Source organism: Vombatus ursinus, unplaced genomic scaffold, assembly GCF_900497805.2.
Source record: "Vombatus ursinus unplaced genomic scaffold, bare-nosed wombat genome assembly UNPS02010822.1, whole genome shotgun sequence".
NCBI classification, from domain to species: Eukaryota; Metazoa; Chordata; class Mammalia; order Diprotodontia; family Vombatidae; genus Vombatus; species Vombatus ursinus.
Window position 1 is genome coordinate 6641545 of NW_020950600.1, and position 21147 is coordinate 6662691.

At 45.4% G+C, this 21147-nt stretch overlaps 1 protein-coding gene across 5 annotated transcripts in view; it reads left to right on the forward strand.

The window, feature by feature from the left end:
* Positions 1–21147, forward strand: part of PLCH2 (phospholipase C eta 2) — a 336561-nt gene that overhangs the window by 215688 nt on the left and 99726 nt on the right. For all 5 annotated transcript variants that reach the window (XM_027855536.1, XM_027855535.1, XM_027855539.1 and 2 more), the window contains 3 exons: positions 7499–7645; positions 14741–14984; positions 16936–17065. In XM_027855536.1, the coding sequence (XP_027711337.1) occupies positions 7499–7645; positions 14741–14984; positions 16936–17065 (521 nt within the window). The remainder of the gene's footprint in view (positions 1–7498; positions 7646–14740; positions 14985–16935; positions 17066–21147) is intronic.

Consider the following 21147-nt stretch of genomic DNA (forward strand, 5'->3'; position numbering starts at 1 on the left):
AGAGATTAAGACTTACTGGGGAAGTGTTCCTTGACGAGGTAGGCTTTGAAGGAAGGTAGGATTTTTGGAGGAAGTGAAGAGAAGGAAGGGGATTCTAGGCAAAGGGGAACCATTTGAGGAGAGTGGCTGGGGAGGAGAGCATATGTCTATCTAACTAGGGAGGTAAAATTTGCTCCAGGGGCAGGAGACACCCTCCCCCACCCAATAGCCACCTGGTATGTAGTTTCTGTGGGACAGCACCCAGCTGTGTGACCAAAGGCTGGCAAAATGCCTCTCTGGTTGGTTTCCTTGTTCATCCTTGCTACTTCTTCTGTCCTGCTCTTCTGGGCCCTAGGGTTAGGGACCTTCTTTGAGTGGTCATTGCTGCTGGGGGTTGAGGGATAGGGAAGAAGAGTGTTTGACTGAACATCTTCTATAGAAAGCTACTTAATTGTAGTGCCTTTTAATTATTTTCTATTTATCCCATATAAAGCTTGCTTTGTATACTATATTTGTTTGCATGTTATCTCTCCCATTAGACTGTAAGCTTCTTGAGGGCAGGAACAGTCTTTTGCCTCTTTTTGTATCCCCAGCACTTAGCACAGTGCCTGAAACATAGTATGCACCTAATAAATGTCAGTTGATTGATTGAACACCCATAGAGAACGATCAGCTCTTGAGGTTGGTGCCCTCCCTAACCCTGGAAGTCCTAACCTTCCCCCAGGGTTCTCTTATTCGGGCCCATGGAGAGCCTGGGATGGTGAGGAAGGCTCTGGTAACTCTAGACCAACCTTTCTAGTTTTGCTTCATAGATTCCCATCACCATGCCTTTGTCCAGGATGTCCCTCCTACCTAGAATATTCTCTTCCCTTCACTGCCACCTCCTGGATTTCCTGTCTTCCTTCAAGCCTTAGCCCAAATCTCACCTTCTGCAGGAGGCCTTTCCTGGTCCTCCCAGATGCTAGTGCCTACTCCTCTCAGATGACCTTCCATCCACTCTCAATTTATCTAGTATGCACATAGTTGTTTGCATGTTGTATCTCCCACTAGACTGTAAGCTCCTGGAGGGCAAGGTCTACTTTTGCCTTCATTTGTATCTCCAGCACTTAGCAGAGTGCCTGGTATGTAAGAAACCCTTAATAAATGCTTATTGACTTGACATGGAAGGTTTATCTTTTGAGGTCATCTAGCCCAAATCTGCCTCTCCCCCATTTCATAGAGTGAAGCTTGAACTAGAAGACCTCAAAAGAATAGCAACTTGGGCAGGCACTTGGTGCTCCATCCTGTCGCCAAGTAGGCAGCTAGGGGGTGCCATAGTACACAGAGTGTTGGATCTGAAGTCAGGAAAATCTGAGTTCAAATCCAGCCTCAGACATTTACTAAGACTGAGACCCTGGGCAAGTCACTTAACCTCAGTTTCCTCATATGTAAAATAGGAATGACAATAGTAGCACTTACCTCCCAGGGTTGTTATGGGGATCAAGATACATGTAAGGTGTGCTTTGCACATGAGGTATATTAGTACTGAAAGAAGTAATGGGGTGATGAGGGGTGAGTGGAATGATTCAGAGAAACTTTGAAGCTTTCACAGAAAGTGTAGAAGGTAGGATTTTGGGTGGGATCTTATCATATTCATAAGCTCATAGTTCTAGAGCTTGGTGAGGGGGAACCTCAGAGGTTCCTAATCTGACCCCTTCATTTTACAGATGAGGAAACTGAGGTCTAGAGAAATGACACCAATCTAATTCATCCTTACTTTTTAAAAATAATTGTTTACTTTTTTCATTTTACATCACTCTGATGTCTGAATGTTTCCATCCTGCCTCCCCTATGAAGCAAGACATCCACTTGTCACAATAAGAAAGAAAGCAGGTTGTCCTAGAGCCCCTCCCCATCCAACTACCAACATAAGGAAGGGAGAGGAAGCACATTTTCTAACTTTTTCTCTGAGTCAAGTGGTAATCCCTTCCATTTTACAAATGGGGAAACAGGCCCAGAGCTGGGAAGTGGCTTCCCCAAGGTCACATACAGGTCTGTAAGCCCCCACTCCCAGGTGAATGAAGAGCCTGTGGCCATCAAGTTGAAGGCCCGGTTGTCTGCCAGGGCTCAGGAAGTTCCAGCTGCTTCCATGGGCACATCTGCTGAGAGCCAGGCCTGGGCTAGGCCCTTCTCTGGGTTCTAGCCCCATCCACTTGGAATCAGGAAGACTCGTCTTCACAAGTGCCAGCTGCGCACTGATGAAGGCACTCCCCTGGCAGCCTGCTCTCGCTGTTTCAGCAGCTGCTGCTTTGTGAGTCTGGTGTGTGTTTAATAACCTTTTTGCTGTTAATTTTTAATGTCTCTGCTGTCCTGAGTAACAGCCTCATTTGAAAGCAGTTTGTACTTGAAAATGCCTCTCTGAATTATTTATGGGAAGATGGCTCAGTCAGCAAGATATACTTGGGTGGGGGTGGGGGGGTAGGAAGAAGGTGTAGGGATTTGGAACCAAAGACCTAGGTTCTAATCCAGTCACTACTTGGGTCTGTCAGCCAGTCAAAGAGCAAGCAAGTCTTTATTGAGGACTTAACTTGGTGTGAGGTATTGTGCGTACTAAGCCCCGTCAATACACATAAAAACAAAAGGAATTAGGATCAGAGCATGTGGGAGACCTTACAGGCCATTGAGTTCAGCTTTCTAATTTTACAGTTAAGGAAACTGAGACAAAGGGAGTTAAGTGACTTCCCTGGGATTACGCAGCTAGTAAGTGTCTGATGTGGGATTTGAACCCAGGACTTCCAGATAAGAAGTCCAGTGCCTTAACCATTACACCACACTTTCTCTGTGTGATCTTGGACATCCCATTTCTCTCTGAACCTCAGACAGGGTTTAGATGCCCGAAAGCCCTGAATGAAGTGTCTCTGAGTCCAGGAAGGGGAATAGATCCTATTTACCTAGTGAGGTCTTTGGACAGCTTCACAGTTGATGTCAATCAACAAGTGTTTGTTGTCTGAATGCACTAAGAGGAAGAGGGGAATAGTAGGAGGAGTCAGGATTCTGGGGTATGAGTAGGGGCTCTGCTGCTCGATCATTGTATTGTCTTCCCTTCTCTGGGCCTCAGTTTCCCCTCTTCTGGAAAATTCACAGCTCTATCATATATGTATATATATATATACATATATATGTGTGTGTGTGTGTGTGTGTATGTGTGTGTGTATACATATATTTATATGTGCTAGGGACAGCTAGGTGGTACCATGGATAGAGTGCTGGGCCCAGAGTCAGGAAGACCTGAGTCCAAATCCGACCTCAGACACTTACTAACTGGGTAACCCTGGGTGAGTTACAAGAAAACCCCAAATTGGGTCACAAAGAATCCGTCATGACATGACTGAAAAATGACTGACCAACACCACCATGTAGTGTTTAAACATGTCAGGCACAACGCTAAGTGTTTTACAATTATTACCCCACTTGATCTTCACAACAAACCTGGGAGGTAGGTGTTATCTCCATTTTACAGAGGAGAAAACTGAGGTAAATAGAGGTTAAATGACAATGTGAGTTGCACTGTTCTATGAGGGATAACAAGAGGAAGCCTACAATCTCAAAGTCAGTGCTAAATTTTAGATTAGGAATTCAGAGGAGAGGGGGATAAATGAGGATCTGGATTTGGTGGAAAGGCCTTCAGCCAGACCCTAAAGACTTGGGCAGGATTTGGACTCCACATTGTGGAACAGTGAATGAGCCCTGACTTTAAAGTCTTAAGAGACCAGTTCAACACCTGCTCTTGCCACTTAGTACCTGTGTGATCTTGGGTAAATCATTACCCTTCTAGGACTTGGTTTCCTCCAGAATAAAACGAGGTTTTATTGTTGTTCAGTCTTGTCCAACTCTTCATGACCCCGTTTGGGGTTTTCTTGGCAAATATACTAGAGTGGTTTGCCATTTCCTTCTCCAGCTCATTTTACAGATGGGGAAACTGAGGCAAACAGGGTTAAGTGACTTGCCCAGGGTCACCCAGCTTGTAAGTGTCTGAGGCCAGTTTTGAACTCAGAAAGATGAGCCTTCCAGATTCCAAACCCAGTGCTCTATGCACTATGGCACCCCCATAAAATGAGGTAGGTTGGTTTAGAAGACCCCTGACTGAGGTCCCTTCCATCTAGATCTAGGATCCCATGGTTCTGTCTTGCCTTTCCTCCCCTGGTCCAGCCCCTACCTAGAAAGCTCAGCCCTGCCCTGAAGTCTGGAGGGCCGTGTCTGTGCTTCCATTTCAGGCCCAAGTGTTATATGGCTGACTTTTATCAGAACAATCTCATTCCCTCCCCTAAAGGATGCCCTACCCTGTCATCTGTGTTTGAGCAGCACCAGGATGTTGCTGGGGAGTCCTGGATTTTAGGATAAGACTCACTACCTGTCTGACCTTAAGGAAGTGGCTTGATTTCTTTTGTGCCTTAGTTTTTTCATCTGTGAAATGGGGATGATAACACTTGCCCTTTCTTATAGGATTGCTGGGAGGAAAGAGTTTTATAAGTCTTAAAGTGCTAGGAAATTGAAAATGGAGGCTGCTGTTCTTGTAGGCCTTGGGGTACAGGATAAGACAGGGGCCAGAGAAGCCTGGGAAGATGAAAGTGACTCTGAATAGTGTATTAGAAGGAGGGAGCTTGGTAGGAGGGAGCTGCTGGGGAGTAGGCATACTCTGAGACCAAGAAAGGCATCAGAGCAGACTAATAATGAAGTCAATTGCCCACCTCCTGACAGAGAGGCGATAGACTCCAGATGCAGAATGAGATATATACTGTTGGACATAGCCAATGAGGGAGTCTGCTTAATTTGTTTTGCTTGTCTGTGCTTGTCTGTTATAAGGATTTTCTTTTTCATTTTTTTCTCACTTGGGAGGGGTGGAAGGGAGAGAAAATAAATGCTTGTTAATTGAAAAAATGTTTTAAAAAAGCCATATAACCCTACTCTTCCACACTAGGAAGGTGGGGTGGCTTGGGAGCAGGAAAGCAGTGGTTTCCCCATGGTAGACAGTAGTGTGGGAGCAGATCTTGAGGGACTGGGTATAAAAGCATAGGATTTAGAGCTGAAGGGCCAATAGCACTTATTTATTCCAACCCATTGGTCATACAGATGAGGAAACTGAGGTTCCCAGAGATGAAATGACCCAAGTACCAGATGGAAGAGCTGTAGTTCTGCTGGGAACATAAATCATAGGATCATAGCTTTAAAGCTGGAAGAGACCTTAGAGTTCATGTGGCCTATCCTCATTTTACAGATGAGGAAACTGAGGTACAGAGGTCACACAGCATCCAAATAGGGATTTTGACTCCAAGTCCAGTATTATTGTCATGCTGTACTATGGGTCCTTCCCTTACCCTTAAGGAAAGCTCAGCTGTTTGGCCCATATAGCAATAAACCAGGCATTAAACTGAGAATCAAGAACAGAGCTTTGGGGTTATGCCCACTGGTTCAGAGACATGGGGGTAAGAGAAGTTCTTCAAAGAAAGAAGGCAGAAGTATGAAGTGAACTCTGAAATCCCATGCCTTTAAATCCAAGGAAGGACAGTTGACAGTTGACTGGTCCATAGGAACTAGAGTAACAAAAAGGTTTGGACAGACTCGGGGTAGGGAGATGGTCAGAGACTTGGAATCCCCTTCCCCTGTGCACCTTGGATCTGGGGATACCTGAAGACCTTTTGTATTCTCTGCCCCATTCCAGAGAATGGTTTGAGTATGTAGAATAGACCGCCATGTAGGGGTTCAGATTTCAGGAGGTGACACAGGCATCATCAATTTTATCTTCTAGGGATGCTTAACAGTAAGGAATCCAGCTTTTTAAATGAGCAGAAGTAGAAAGCCCATTGAACTGGGAATCGGGAGATCTGGGTTCAAGGGTTAATGGGGCTGATAATAGATATATGCACTCTTTCTCAAATGGGATGTTGGGAAGCAATGAGATAATGGATATAAAAGTCGATTGAAGTTTGCCACAGGGGTTTTGTTTTCCTTACTTTCTCAATGTGGAGTGGAGAGAACATGGAGAAAAGGGAAATTGTAAAAATAAAATGTAATTTTAAAAATACATTGAAAAATGTCAAGTGTTAAGTAAATATAAATAATGACCATCAACATGGTGGGGGGAGGGGCAAATTTGATTTCATCAATTTCTCAAATTCCTAGTGTGGAATGTCCCTCCACCAGTGCAGATTGGCAACTCCCCTGTAACATAACAACAACAACATAACTAACATTTATCTAGCACTTTCTATATGCCAGGCACTGTGCTAAGTGCTTTACAGTTATGTCTAATGTGATCCTTACAACAGCCTTGGGAGGGTAGATGCTATTATCATCCCCATTTTATAGATGAGGAAATTGAGACAAACAGGTTAAGTGACTTGCCCAGGGTCACACAGTGTCTGAGGCCAGATCTGAAGTCAGCTTTTCCTGACTCCAGACCCTCTACTCTTTCACTGCACAATACTAAAATTTACAAAGTGTTTTACATACATTTTTGTTGGAGTTTCAGAATAACCCTGTGAGGTAGTGATTGTCTCCATTTTACAGATGAGTTACATAGCTAGTAAGGGCAGCTAGGTGGTTCAGAGGATAGAGTGCCAAGCCTAGAGTCAGGAAGACCCATCTTTCTGAGTTCAAATCCAGCCTCTGACACTTACAGCTGTGTGACCCTGGGCAAATTACTTGACCCTGTTTGCCTCAGTTTTCTCATCTGTAAAATGAGCTGGAGAAAGAAATGGCAAACCACTCCAATGTCTTTACCAAGAAAAATGGGATCACAAACAGTTGGACATGACTGAAAACGACTGATCAACGATATAGCTAGTAAATGCCAGAGGCAGGTTTTGAACCCAGATCTTCTTGTCCTCCAAGTCCAGGACTCAGTCACTAGCTCCTCCTGCTCTAATTGCCAAAGGCCCTGTAGAATGTCCTCTCCACTGAGAGGCTCAGACATCACACCACTGTGAATCAGAACCAACACTTGAACCCAGATCTCCCCAGCTCCAAGCCTCGCTCTCTAGTCACCATCCTATGCTGCCTATTATTAATAGAAATTTAAGCCATTGGGAAAATCCTTTAAAGACTTGGGAGGTCAGGGTTAGAAGTGACCTTTGAGGTCATCTAGCCCTATCATCTCATTCTACAGGGGAAACTGAGGCCCACGAAGGAGAAGGAACGAATCCAAGGTCCCAAAATGACTTGATGTAAGAGATGTATTTAGAAATCAGATGTCCAGACTCATAGTTCTGTGCCATTTACCTGTCTGAGGATGAACTGTTAAAAGCCCCTGTGGTCTAGGCCTATATGCAATCAGACAGCCTGGATTCGAATCTTGGCCTCTTCCCCTAGTTGCGTAACTCTCAGCAAATCAGGTCACCACTCTGGCCCTCTGTTTTCTCCTCTGAAACAAAGGCAAGGTTTGCACTAGCTAAGGTTCCTTTTAGCTCTTAAGTGTGTGATCCTATGAAGGCTGAGTCTGACACTGAACTGATCTGTCCCCTCTCTCTGTTTGTGTCTCTAGTGGAAAGATGCATCAGTTCCATGCAGTCCGGGACTCAGATGGTCAAGCTTCGAGGCGGCTCTAAGGGCCTGGTTCGCTTCTACTACCTGGACGAGCACAAGTCGTGCATCCGCTGGCGGCCATCGCGGAAGAATGAGAAAGCCAAGAGTAAGTATAGCTCCTACCCTTCCATCTGGGTCAATCCTGATGTGAATTTTAGGGAGTAAGTCTTCTCTCTCCTCTCTCCCCTCTTTACCATCTTCCCTCCAATAACCTAGCCATTCCTGGCACCGACCCTGCCCTCCAGCCAGGGAACGAGGAGGGTACCCCGAGGAGTGCAAGCGGAGGACTGTTCACAAGGGAAGGGGAGAGCAGTAGGGCTCAGCCCTGCCATGGTGGGTCCGGCCAGCTCTGGAGGAGTAGTTGGATTCTGCATTATGATGGAGGCCTCCAGCTCTGGAATGTTAGACCTCAATAGAAAGTGATCTTAGAGATCATCATAGGTTCACAGAATCCAGAATTGGAAAGGACCTTAGAAGCCATCCAATCCAATCTTCTTATAGTTTATATGAGGAAACTGAGACCTACAGAGATGATGGGGCTTTGTGCAGCTTCCCATAGGCAGGAAGCAAGGACTGTTATACTTTCGTGTTTGTCTTCCTTATCGAGTAGGACAATGCCTGGCACATGGTAGGTGCTTAACAAATGTTTGTTTGAAGTAATAACAGTTGACTTCTCATAACATTTTTTGTCAAGTACTTTATGTTCGTTATTTTACATGAATCTTACAATAACCCTGTATGTTGGGCACTAAAGGTAGAATAACCCTATTTTAAAGATAAGGAAACTGAGGCTCAGAAAGTTGAAATGCCATGAGTACCAGAACTAGAATATGAATGCAGATCATTTTAACTTCAAGTCTAGCACTCATTTACCCTACCAGGGCATCTCAACATTTTTTTGTGTCATGTCTGCCTTTTGTAGTCTGCTGAAGTCTCTGGACTCCTCAAAACCATATTTTTAAATGCATTAAATAAAGCACTTGGGATTACAAAAGAAACTACTGATATGGAAATAACAGTTATCAAAATATTTTAAATAAAAACCAATGCATGGAAGCCAGGATAAGAACCCTTGTGCTCTCCCCATACTTACTTCCCAGAGCTAGGACTAGAAGTTCAGAAGTTGGATATTGGCAAAGAGAAGGGCACTAGCAACATGTAAATTGACTCCTATGTAAGCAAGGGGATTAAGGGCTGGAAAGATGAGTTAGGGGGACAGCAGACTCAGAGCTGCTGCTTTCCATCCCTCCCCTCACTGGAAGCTGGCAGGAAGAAGACAGTGCAGACCAGGGCTCGATTTCATTGCTAGGCACTGAATCTATGTGCCAGATTGAAATAGTTCAAAAACTTGACTTGGCCTTCCAAAGCTAGGGCAATTGCACATGGCGTTTCTACCGCTTCTGCTTAGGGAATCAGACCAAGTGGTCTGGTAGAAGATCCTTTCCAGCTTTAAAATCCCAACACCAAAAAACAAACAAAAATGAGCCCCACCATCCAAGGGTATATAGGAAGAATTAGCCGCACTTCAGGACTCTTGTGGCCAAGCAATGATTAAGCAAGTTGACTTTGTAAGTACTAAGAAAGAATGAACACAATAAATGTAACTCTGGTTAGGACAGGGCCAATCTGGGAAGGCTTTCTGAAGGTGACCTTCTAATCCCTCCAAAGAAAGAGGGCTTTGAATTCCCATACTCACCATTTAGGGAATGCTTGGCTTCCTTCTCTAAGTTGAGCCCAAGCAATAACTTTCACACGAGACTTTTCTTTGCTAATAATCTTTCACCAATTGTTAATGACCTCTCCCTTGAAATTACTTTATCTAAACTCTGAATGTACTTGCTTGTGGTCATGTTGTATATACCCTGCTAGTATGTAAGCTTCTTGAGGGTGGGAACAAACCACTTTTCCCCACTTTAATCCGTGTATCCTTAGCATCTAGCATGGTGCCTTAGATGTAAAAAGTGTTTAATAAAGTCTGGTTGAATGGAACCTGTAGCTTCTTTGGACTCACTCTTAGAATCCTATTTCCTTCAAAATTGAGATCACCTGTCACCCTCCACATGATGCCTTTTCTGATTGCCTCCCCCGGAAGCTATACCTTCCCTTCCTCTCCCCAAATTACCTTCTATTTATTTTATACATGCACTTAACGTGTTGCCTTCCCCAATAGACTGAAAGCTCTTTGAGGGCACAGATGGTTTCATTCTTGACTCTGTATCCCCAGCACCAGGCGTGTAGTTGTCATTTAATAAATACGTAGTTCATTGTAAACATTTCCCACTAGGGGACGGGAAACTTCCAAACCCCCAGCCTTCCTTTTTTCCACTGTAAGTGACCTAAGTGAACTCTGTGACCTCTTCCAGCTCTCAAACATGGGATGTGATTTTGTCTATGTTCCTGGTGTGGAAACTCCCTCCACCTGTGAAGATCAGCAATTTTTCTGTAATTTAGTGTTGCCTGACAGCCCCAAGAGGCCAAATGACTTGCCCAGGGTTATCCAGGACACGTACGTGTCAGAAACAGGATTTGAACTAAGGTCTTTGACTCTAAACCCTCTAACCTCTTACAGGAAGTGATTTGGGTATGATATAAAAAAGCCAAGTGAGGATAGTTTCTTTGTGTGTTCATAGCAATGAAATCGAGTCCTGGGTCTGCACTGTCGTCTTCCTGGCAGCTTCCAGTGAGGGGAGGGATGGAAAGCAGCAGCTCTGAGCCTGCTGTCCCCCAACCCATCTCTCCAACCCTGTAATCCCTTTGCTTACAGAGGAGCCAGTTTACAAGTTGCTTGTGCTCACTTCTCATTACCGTCCTCCTAGAAGCCAGAGCAGAGGTAGACAGATAAAGCTAGTCATGCGATTCGAGGCTAAAATTGGCCCCAGAGCTTTCTGTGATCCCCTCTTCAACCCCCCCCCCACTCCCACACATAACTCAGGCTTCAGAAGATGGGCACAAAGGATGGAGAGCAGATTGACAGTGTCTTCCAAGGAAGCGAGGGTCAAGCAGGGCCAGTTAGCTTTCTTTTCCAGCTACTTATTATAGTCAAGATTCTAACACTCAGGCACAGGAACAGCCAGAATGAATCTAGCTTTCATCACAGGTTCTTCCACTCCCTGAAGAACAGATGTTCCTTTCTTCCCTTTGCTTTCCCCTTCTTTTCTCCTCTTCTCTTTACCTCTTGCCCTCTTCTTCCCTTCTCCTCTTCCCCTTTGTCTTTCCCCTTCCCTTCCCTCTTCCCTCTTCTCTTCCCCCTCGTCTTCCCCTTTCCCTTTTCCCTTTCTTCCCCCTTCCTCTTCTCCTTTGTCTTACCCCTTCTCTTCCTCCCTTTCTCTTTCTCTTGGTCTTTCTCCTTTCCTTTCCTCCTGCTTTTCCTCTCTACTCTTCCCCTTTATCTTACCCTTTCTATTCCTCCTTCCTTTCTCTCCTTCTTTTCTCCCTTCCCTTTCCTTCTTTTCCCTAAGATTCATCTCTTGAGTTCACCTTTCTTTCCTGACACTTACAGTGCTCTTTGCTTCAACACTTCCAAGATCTGTGATTGAATCTGTGCAGGTCTGCCCTCTACCATTCCTGTTCCCAACTCATGACCGAACAGGTGGTCTGGGAGAGCACCTAAGGCTGAAAAAATCTATCACCTTGAGGCTGATCTCCTGGGGACTTAAATCTCTAGACTTAGTCAAGTTGGTTCTCACACTCAGCACTCGGCACAGTGCCTGACACATAGTAGGCTTCTTGACTTGATTCAAACAGCAGGCGTATAGCCCAGCAACAAAGCTCTTCAAACCAATGACCATTCCAAAGCCTGTACTTCACTCCCATAGCCTTCAATAGCCCTCCAAAGGTTCCCACCATGCCATGCCTTGAGAAGGCATGAACCTTAATGCAGGGAACAGAACACTGGCCTTGGGTCAAGAAGACCTGGGTTTGAAGCTTGTGTTAGGTGTTTACTAGCAGCTTGTGTTAGACACTTGCTAGCAGCTGGGTGTCCAGAGTGCTTCTAGGATCTTAGGACCAGGGTCACATAGCTGAAAGAGGCCTTAGAGGTCAACTAGTCTAGTCCCTTCATTTTACAGATGAGGAAACTGAGGCTCAGAGTGGTTTCACAGCTGCAGGAATTTAAACCCAGACTTTCTACTATGTCTCCACCATATAGTGGTAGGGAAGGGTAAGGAATTCAATGCAGATTTTGGCAGTCTTGAGTGGTGTAATGTCTAGAGTACTGGGCCAGAAGTCAAGACCTTTGAAGTCTGCTTTAGACTCTCACTAACTGTGTGATCCTAGAGAAGTCACCTCTGAGCCTCAGTTTCCTCAATCCTAAAATGGGGATAGTTACATGGCCTATCTCACAAGGGTGTTGTGAAGATCAAGTGAAATAACGTAGGAAGCACTTTGCAGACTCGAGAGTTGGGATCTCGTTGGCGTGGGCATTTTCTCCCTGAGTGCCCACCCTAGCCCATCTTCCTCTTTGCATCCCACCCAGAGATTCTCTCACAGAGTATACCTTCTGGACTGCAGGCCTTCCTCTAAGCCTTTACTCCCCTTACTTTTCAGAGACATGAGATAACAACAATAATGACAAAAATAGCTCCCTCACTCCTCGAAACCTGGAGTCGTAATAAACCCTTTACCAGAACCTGGGCTAAGATTAGAGAAAGGACCTGCCTGAAAACACATAAAAGAGTCAGCCCTGGGCCTCAGTTGTCCTTGTTATTGGAAAGATGGATGGCTCCCCTGTCATCTAGCCCAGGAGAATTACATGTCCCTGGAGGGGACATTTATGTGGGGACAGAACTCAGATGATAGAATTGTTTTTTCACTGCTGGCTTTTCTAGTCTCGATTTTTTCTATCCTTTCTTCCTTCTGTCTCTCTCTTACCTCTTCCCCTCTCTCTCATCCTTCCTCCCTCCCTCAATTTCTCTCTCTCCCTCTCTCCCCCACCCCATCCTTCTCTCTTATATTCTCTCTCTCTTTCTCTCTGTCTCTTTCTATCTCTCCCTCTCTCCCTCTTCTCCCTTTTTCCTCCTCTCTTCTATTATTTCTCTTTTTTGTCTGTCTCTCCCTCCTTAGCCCCTCTCCTCTCTTCTATTCTCTCTTTCCCTCTCTGTCTCTGTCTCTCTTTCTTTTTGTCTCTGTGTGTGTCTCTCTCTGTCTCTGACTCTCCCCTTCTCTCTCTCTCTTTGTCTGTCTCCCTGTCTCTCTGTGTCTGTCTGTCTTTCTCTCTCTGTCTCTCTCCCCTCCTCCGATTCCTCTTCTCCCCACCATGTACTATGTTTTACCCTTGCACCTCCAGGAGCGTGCAGCCTCAACTTGCTGGCCTCACCAGTCCCTTTCTCCCTTGGCCCAGCAGCCACAGAGCAGAGGCAGCCCAGCTGTATGTCCCATGCCAATAACTCTGGAAAGAGCTGGCATCCTTGGCTGGGAAGGGAGGATGCAGTACTGACCTGCTTCTTTCTCTGCTGCCTATTTCTCTTAGCATGGAGCTTTCCTCAGAGCAAGGTCATCAGCCCAGAGGTTGGATGGCTTCTCTTTCCCAGGCAGTTGTACCCCTGTAATATTCTCATTCACATTTTCCCAGCAATGTTCCTTGGCCCACGTCAGGGCTGAGGAACCTACCACCAGAAAGAAGAGGGCTCTGCAGGGGAGGAGAGTTGGTAACCTGAGCTGTCCCTCTCTTTTCTCCCCAGAGGTGCCCCCATCCCCCCCCATCTCATATCAGAGTCCTTCTTTCACCCAGCTTTGACCCTTTCTGAGGCCTGGTTGGGAGGGGAGGGCAGGGAGAGAAACAGAGAAGGGATTTCTAGGCCATTTCCTCAGCCTGGAAGCTGAATCTGCTTCAGGGCAGGAGATCAAAGAGTAGTAAGGCTAAATCCTCGTTCTCCTGCCTCCTTGGGCATCTCACACCACCTCTACCCTAAACTACCCTAAGGTTGTGGAGACTCAATTTCAGGCTTAATTAGGATATATGCCAGGGCAGGGAGGGACTCACTATGTGTGTGATCAATGATTGCTAGTTTTCTACAACCTATTAAGAGTAAGGGATCAATACAATTAGACATATATCAAGTACTGGAGAGGAAGCACAGTGTACTGGAGAGAGAGCTGGTCTTGTTGTGAGGAGGACCTGTGTTCAAATCCCACCTCACCTACTCCTTCAGTGACTCTGGGCATATCATGTCATGTCTGTGAGCCTCAGTTTCCCCATCTGTAAAAAGGGCCTGATAATAAGAGCACCCACCTCCCAGGGGTGGCTGTGAGCATCAAATGAGGTAAAGTGCTCTGAAAACCTTAAGGTGAGATATAAATCTGTGATATCATAGGGTATAATCTGGAATGGACCTTATCTAATTCCCCCACATTTTACAGGTGAGGAAACTGAGGCCCAGGTACCTCAAATGACTTGTCCAAGGTTTCACGGTGGGATTTGAATCCAGATTCTCCAGTTCCAAATTCTATGATCTTCCTGCTTCACTATCACATTGTCAAATATTATTACATGTGTACAAAGAATATTCCTGGGGGTTAGGAGAGGTAGGGGCAGAGCGGTGGAGGGAAAAGCTTGGATAAGACAGTCTCTGTCTTCACAGGGTTTATAGACTAGTTAAGGGGAGTTGGGTCATCTACCCAAATAAAAATAATACACAAAATTCTATAAGTTCTCAAGAGAGGTGAAAAATGCTGTGTCAGATGGGAAAGGGAAGATGGGCTACCAAGGGGGAGGGAGCCAGGGAGAGAATCAGGGCAGGCTTCCTAGAGGAGATGGCATTCATTGCTCAGCCTATGTTCTGAGGAGCTGGGTCTAGGGTTCTTACTGAAGTCTATCCTCAATTCATTTGGGCACCTTCTTTTTTGTGAATACCCGCTATGTACAAGGATGCCTCATACAGGACGTGGGGGAACAAAGAGGGAAAATGACAAAGTTGTTGACGATTCTCCTTGGCATCCAGGTGATACAGCAGGTAGAGCTCTAGACTTGGAGACAGAAAGTCCTGAGTTTGAATTCTGCCTCAGACACTTACTAGTTAGGTGACTCTGGGCAAGTCGCTTCATCTCTGCCTCAGTTTCCTCATCTGTAAAATGGGACAATAATAGCACCTACCTCCCAGGATCAAATGAGATGACAATTGTAAAAGAACAAAACAAAACCCACTTGGCTCCATATAAATGCTGGCTCACCTTTCTGACCTTTCCTTTCTCTTCTCTTCCCTAGTCTCCATCGATTCTGTCCAGGAGGTGTGTGAAGGAAAACAATCAGAGATTTTCCAGCGCTATGCTGATGGGAGCTTTGACCCTAACTGTTGCTTCAGCATCTACTATGGGGACCACATGGAGTCGCTGGACCTCGTGTCCTCCAACGGAGAAGAAGCCCGAACCTGGATCACAGGCCTCCGGTACCTGATGGCAGGAATCAGTGATGAGGACAGTCTGTCCAAACGCCAGAGAACTCGTGACCAATATCCTTTGGAACTGGAGTTGGGGGTGGGGTGGGCAAGGAGGTAGTTGTAGAATCTTTGGATGGATAGGGAGTTTCAGGAGGTAGTCTATCCCACCCCCCTCCTTCCCTGTAAATTTAACTTCATCTAATAAGGGCCATCTCCAGTCGTCCGGATATGTGTCTGGCCCCTGGACTCAGATGGCTCCAGAGGAGAAAGTGAGGCTGATGACTGCACAGCCCTCCCTCACTTAAACCCGGTTCACTTGCATGTCATGGCATCACCTCCCTGATGGCGTGGTCCTCTTGGAGAATGAAGGATAAATAACAACTTCATCTTCTAAGACCTCTTTGTTGAAAGGCAATAATGGAGAGCAACAGACTTCTTTCCCCCAGTAGTCTGTGAGCTCCCCATGGAGAGCAGGGACCAGGATTTTTGTTTTGTTTTGTTTAGTTTGCCTTTCTGTGTATTCCCAACACTTAGCACAGTGCTTGAGACATAGTAGGCACTTTATACATATCTGTTGACTGACTGACTAGACTTGGAGAAAAAAAGAGATGGGTTTTAATCTCATTTTTGATGCTTTCAAGCTCTGTGACCATGAGCAGGGTCCCTTCATTTCTCTGAGCCTCAGTTTCCTTATTCATAAAATGGGGCTGATCGTACATACCTTACAAGGTTGTTCTTAAGATAAAATGAGATAATGATGAAAAGCTTTTGGCAAAACTTGGAATATTTTCTAAACATTAGCTATTATTATAAGTTCCAATTACGCCAAGAATCAACCTTGTGACCTCAGGCAAGGTACTTCTTTCTGAACCTCAGTTTGCTCATCTATAAAATTTGGGAGTTGGACTAGATAATCAATGTTTCCTTCTCACTCTTTTTAAATAAGTGGATAGAACCTACCAACAATTATAAGATTTTAGAGTTGAATGGAACTTTAGGGATGTTCTTGTTCAACTTCTTCACTGCGTAGACGGCGAAACTGAGGCACAGAGAGGGTTGTTATCAGGAAAATCTTCCTAGCAATTAGAGTGGAATGGGCCAAGTTGGGGAGAGAGAAATTCCTTTTGGTTGTAGGTCTTCAGGCAGAGATGCCATATTGGGTATTCTTTGGCATGGGTTGTTGGCTGTTGAGTTTCCTTCCATTTCTAAAAACCTTACGATTCAATGATAGTGAGAAAGAGGCAGCATGTCATAGTAGATAGATAACTAGCCTCAGAGATGGAAAGACTTGGGTTCAAGTCTTATTTCTGACCTACTGTCTTTGTGACCCAGAACAAATCACTTAAACCCTCTAGTACTCTGAGCAACTCTATTAGGATTGTAAACTGCAGAGAAGGTGGCAACTTGCATCAGTATGGGTAGAGGGAATTTTCTCATCTGGGAGTTCCCTAGTCCATGAGATTACAGGTCGAGTTCCTATCCCTATGAATATGGGACTGACCCAAGGCCCAATAGTCAGTAGAGTTGGAATCTTTTGGCTCTGATTTCAATCAACTAATCAAGCAAGCATATTAAGTGCCTACTGTGTGACAGGTACTGTCCTAGGCACTGGAGGCTCAAAGACAGAAATGAAACCACTTCTTTTCTCCAGGATCTTATATTCATACTTTCAGGGGAGAGAATATGATAGTTTGTTTCTCTTATACCACATTGCCTTTCAACTGCCTAAGAAAATGTTCCCATCCTGTAAAATGGGGTTGTTGTCTCAGGTTCCCTTCTACCATCACCCTGAGAATCTGAGATTGGATGTCAGGGCCCATCAACAGAGGCCCAACAGCCTCTATGTCTGCTCTGCCCATGTTTGGGCAGTGGAAGTGAGGAAGGTCTGCGGGATGAGATCGCCTAGAGGTGGGATTGGATCAGGATGGGAGTGATTGGGTCTTGGACTGCTGTTGGGGGCTGGGCCAAGCCAGGTTGGGTCGGGTCAGGCCAGCTGTTGTGTGGCCCCTAACCCAGCTTCAAAGTGGCTGAAACAGACATTTGACGAGGCAGATAAGAATGGGGATGGCAGCCTGAGCATTAATGAGGTCCTCCAACTCCTTCATAAGCTGAATGTGAACCTGCCCCGGCAGAAGGTGAAACAGATGTTTAAGGTAAGCCAGCAATGGGCCCTGGCAAGGGGCAGGGAAGGTCTGGTGGGTGCAGGGGAAGGTTGAGGAAAAGCAATAGATCTGCTAAGGCTACTTGCCAAGGCTTAGTCTTTGGGGGAGCATGGGGGAGGTAGAGGGTCACCCCTCATTGCCCTCACAAATGTCAGCAAAGTTGGAAACCAACACCTTCCGCTCTCAGTTATCCAGGATGTGGAAGAGCAATGTGGATAACCCAGGAGCCCTCCTATGTGGAATCTCTTATCTTGTACTTGGCTCTGTACATGTAGTCCTCCCCAGTGCCCCAAGTAGAACGGAAACTCCTTGGGAACTGGACCTGTTCCTCTTTTGTCTTTGTAGCCTCTGAACCTAGCACAATCCCTTGTGCCTGCCCATCAGCCAGTCAACAAGCATTGATTAAGCACTCACGATGTGCCAGGTCCTGGGAATGCAAAGAAAAGTAAAACCAGTCCCTGCCCCTCAAGGAGTTTACATTCTAATGGAGGAGAGAACATATAAACAACTAGGTACATGCAAGATCCATCCAGAGCACATGGAAGAAGGGAATAAGCATTTATATAGTGTTTACTGCGTACCAGGCACTGTGCTAAGAACTTTACAGATGAAGTCTCATTTGATGAAAGGTGGTATCAGAGGGAAGGCATTAGCAGTGGCAGGGCCTGGGAAATGCTTTATGGCCGAAGGTGGGATTTGAGCCAAGCCTTACAGATACTCGGCAGAATGGTGTAGGAGAAAAAAAATGCCTGGTTTTGAATTGGAGAAGCTGGGTTCAGATCCCAGCTCTACCATCTACTATAACCTGGATCTTGGGCAAATCTCTGAGGATCACAAATTTGGCACTTGATTGAAGATGATAAAAGAATACGAATGAAGACTTGAAGACAATATTGAATTTTATACAAAGAGAGAGAGAGATTGATTTTGTTATTGAATCATTTCAGTGGCGTCAGACTCTTCATGGTCCCATTTGGGATTTTCATGGCAAAGATACTGGCATGGTTTGCCATTTCCTTCTGTAGCTCATTTTACAGATGAGGAAACTGAGGCAAACAGGGTAAAGTGGCTTGCCCAGAGTCACAGAGTTAGTTAGTGTCTGAGACTAGATTTGAACTCAGGAAGATGAATCTTGCTAACTCCAGGGCTGGCACTCTATCCACTTCACCACCCAGCTGAGAGACAGACAGACAGAGACAGAGACAGACAGACAGAGACAGAGACAGAGAGACAGAGACAGAAACAAAGACAGAGAAAGAGAGATACACAGAGAGACAGAGACTGAGATTGAATTATTGATTGACTGATTGATTTAGAGTTGTGGAAAGGACCTCAGAGACCATGTAGCCCAGCTTCCTCATTTATTTGAAGAGAAAACTGAGACCCAGAGAAATGAAGTGATTTTTCTCAAGGTCACATTGCTATCAAGTAGAAAAGGTGGGACTTGAACCCAGGCCCTCTGGTTCCAAAGCTGCTGCTCTTTCCACTGCCAAATGCCCTTTTTCTGGGTCTCTGATTCCTCTTCTGTAAAACAAGGGAGCTTAGATTAGTTTCCTTCCACCTCTGGATCTCTCCTCCTTGTTAGATGCTTAATAAGTGTCTGTGGATCAGCACTGGATTGTGATGAAGCAGCACATTCGCTTTCCTAACAATATTAGGCTTAAGCGAGTTTTTCAATAGGCTCTAATTTCACGAGCTAATTTCTGGAAGAGTTGAAGAATTGACTGTCACCAGGAAGAGAGATTAGCTTTGTACTGTTTAGCCCCAGAGGACTGAACTAGGAGCATGGGAGGGAAGTTGCAAAGAGGCAGATTTGGGCTGGAGGTCATGAAAAAACTTCCTAACAATTATAGCTGTCCCAGCGTGCAGTGGGATGCCTCCAGAAATAGCCAATTTCCTCCTTACCGGCGGTCTTTGAAGATGAGCCTGGCTGACCCCTTGTGGTAGATATGTTGTTTTAGAGTTCCTTCTGACATGTGGACTGGGCTATGAGGTCCCTCCCGTCTTAGATATTCCATGATTTTGTGTGAAAGGAAGCCCAGAGATTGGGGTCCAAGGCAGAATGGTACCTAAATCCCTGTGGAGCTAAAGGGATTCATTAAGAGCAGCTATTCTCCTGACTGGCTGGAAGAGAGAGGGCCCAGGTTCCCTGAAGCCCGCAGGTGATATCACAGAACTTCAGGTGATGGTCCAACCCAGTAGGATGGACCTGGCACACGCCAATTGGGTAGTCCCCTGAGGGAGTGTAAAAGTCACTTCTCTCTGCCTGTTGTAACTTAAAAGGGGGACGGAGGGAATGTATTGGGTTCACTATGATGCTCTGGATGGACTCCTAGATATGGAGGTAGGAAAACCTGGTTTCCAGTCCTGCCTCAGACATTTACCATGTCATTCTTGACACCTCATTATCACTCATCCGCCATATTCAATCAGTTGACTAATCTGATCATTTCTTTCCTGCTGAGCCTCTTTCCCATTTGTCCTCTTTGCTTTACTCACATGGCCGCCACTCACCTAATTCAGGCCCATGCCATCTCTCACCCGGGCTATTATAATAGTATCTAATCCATTTTCCTGCCTCCAGCCTCTGTCTGATCCAATCTATGCTTCATTCATCTGCCAAAGAGATTTTCCTGAAGCGTAGATCTAATCATATTGCTTTCCTACTCAATAAACTCCAAAGGTCCCCTGTTACCTCTAGGAATAAATTCAGCTCCTATTTGGCATTGAAAGCTCTTCACAACCTGGACCCTTCCAATCTTCCCAGTCTTCTTACTCTAGGTTTTAACCATATTGACCACTTTGCTTACATAGTGTTCCATCTCCAATCGCCATGACTTTGTGCTTTCTGGAATGCTTTCCTTCCTAACCACTGCTTCTTAGAATCCCTGGCTTCCTCTAATACTCAGCTCCAATGTTACCTTCTTCAGGAGGCCTTGTCTGGTCCCACTTACCCCTCAGAGACTACTACCTCACTTAGATCCAATTCATGGACCAGTCAAGACATCATCCCAGGATGTTAGTGGTCCTCTTAAAAAACGAAGATGGAACAACATTGGCTTCCCTGCTCAGACTCCCTTGTACCTCCTCTGAATGTGTCTTGTATAGATCTGGTTATGTATGAATTGTCCCTCCCCCCTCCATTAGAGTATAAGCTCCTTTTGGGCAGGGACTGTTTTCTGCTTGCCTTTGCAATCTCACTGCTTAGCAAAATACCTGGCATATAGGAAATGCTTATTAAAGTCCTTGTTAGATCATGAGCAAATCATATTACTTCTCTGAGATTCGGTTTCCTGATCTGTAAAACGAGGAGGTTAGAATGAGCAGTCTTAAGGTTCTTTCTATCTATGTTCCTAAGTGCCCTCCAATCCCTCTACCCTTGGGCCAAGCTCCTCTAAATAGAAGCTGTCTCTAAATGCCTTCTCCAAGTTGTAATTAGCCAAGTTCTCCCCAATGATGGCCTGAAGGCTGGAAGGGCTATTGACTGTCCCAGCTATGGAGAGTGTGGTTTGCTTTGAGGGGAGGCGGGTGCTGGACCAGACAGGACAGAGACAAGATTGAGGGTCAGTGTGAGAGTGAAAAGAATGATGGATTTTAATCAGAGGAACTGGATTTACATTCTAGTGTTGTTGTGTTCTTTTTATTCATTCATTCATTCATTCATTCATTCATTCATTTATTTTTTGCTGCTGTGTTCTTTCTGAAAATGTCAGGACCCTAGAACATGGAAAGTCAGAGCTGGGAGGGGCCTTAGAACAGAAATGTTCGAGCTGGGAAGGACCCTTAGAGAACACCTGGTTTAGCTCCCTTTATTTCGCAAACATGGAGCCTGACGCCCAGTGAGAAATGTTGTGGGCTCTGCTCCTAAGGCTATTGATTATTTCAGGCAGGTATGCAGAGAGCTGTGAGCCCAGGAGGGAAAAGTCCAAAATGAAGCAAAGCTTCCCCCTTTCCTAGCTTCTTTTATTTTTCTGGCCTCTTAATAGGCAGGTTCTTGTTTCTGGTTCCCTGTCTCCCAACTGAGTTCACACACACACACACACACACACACACACACACACACACACACACAC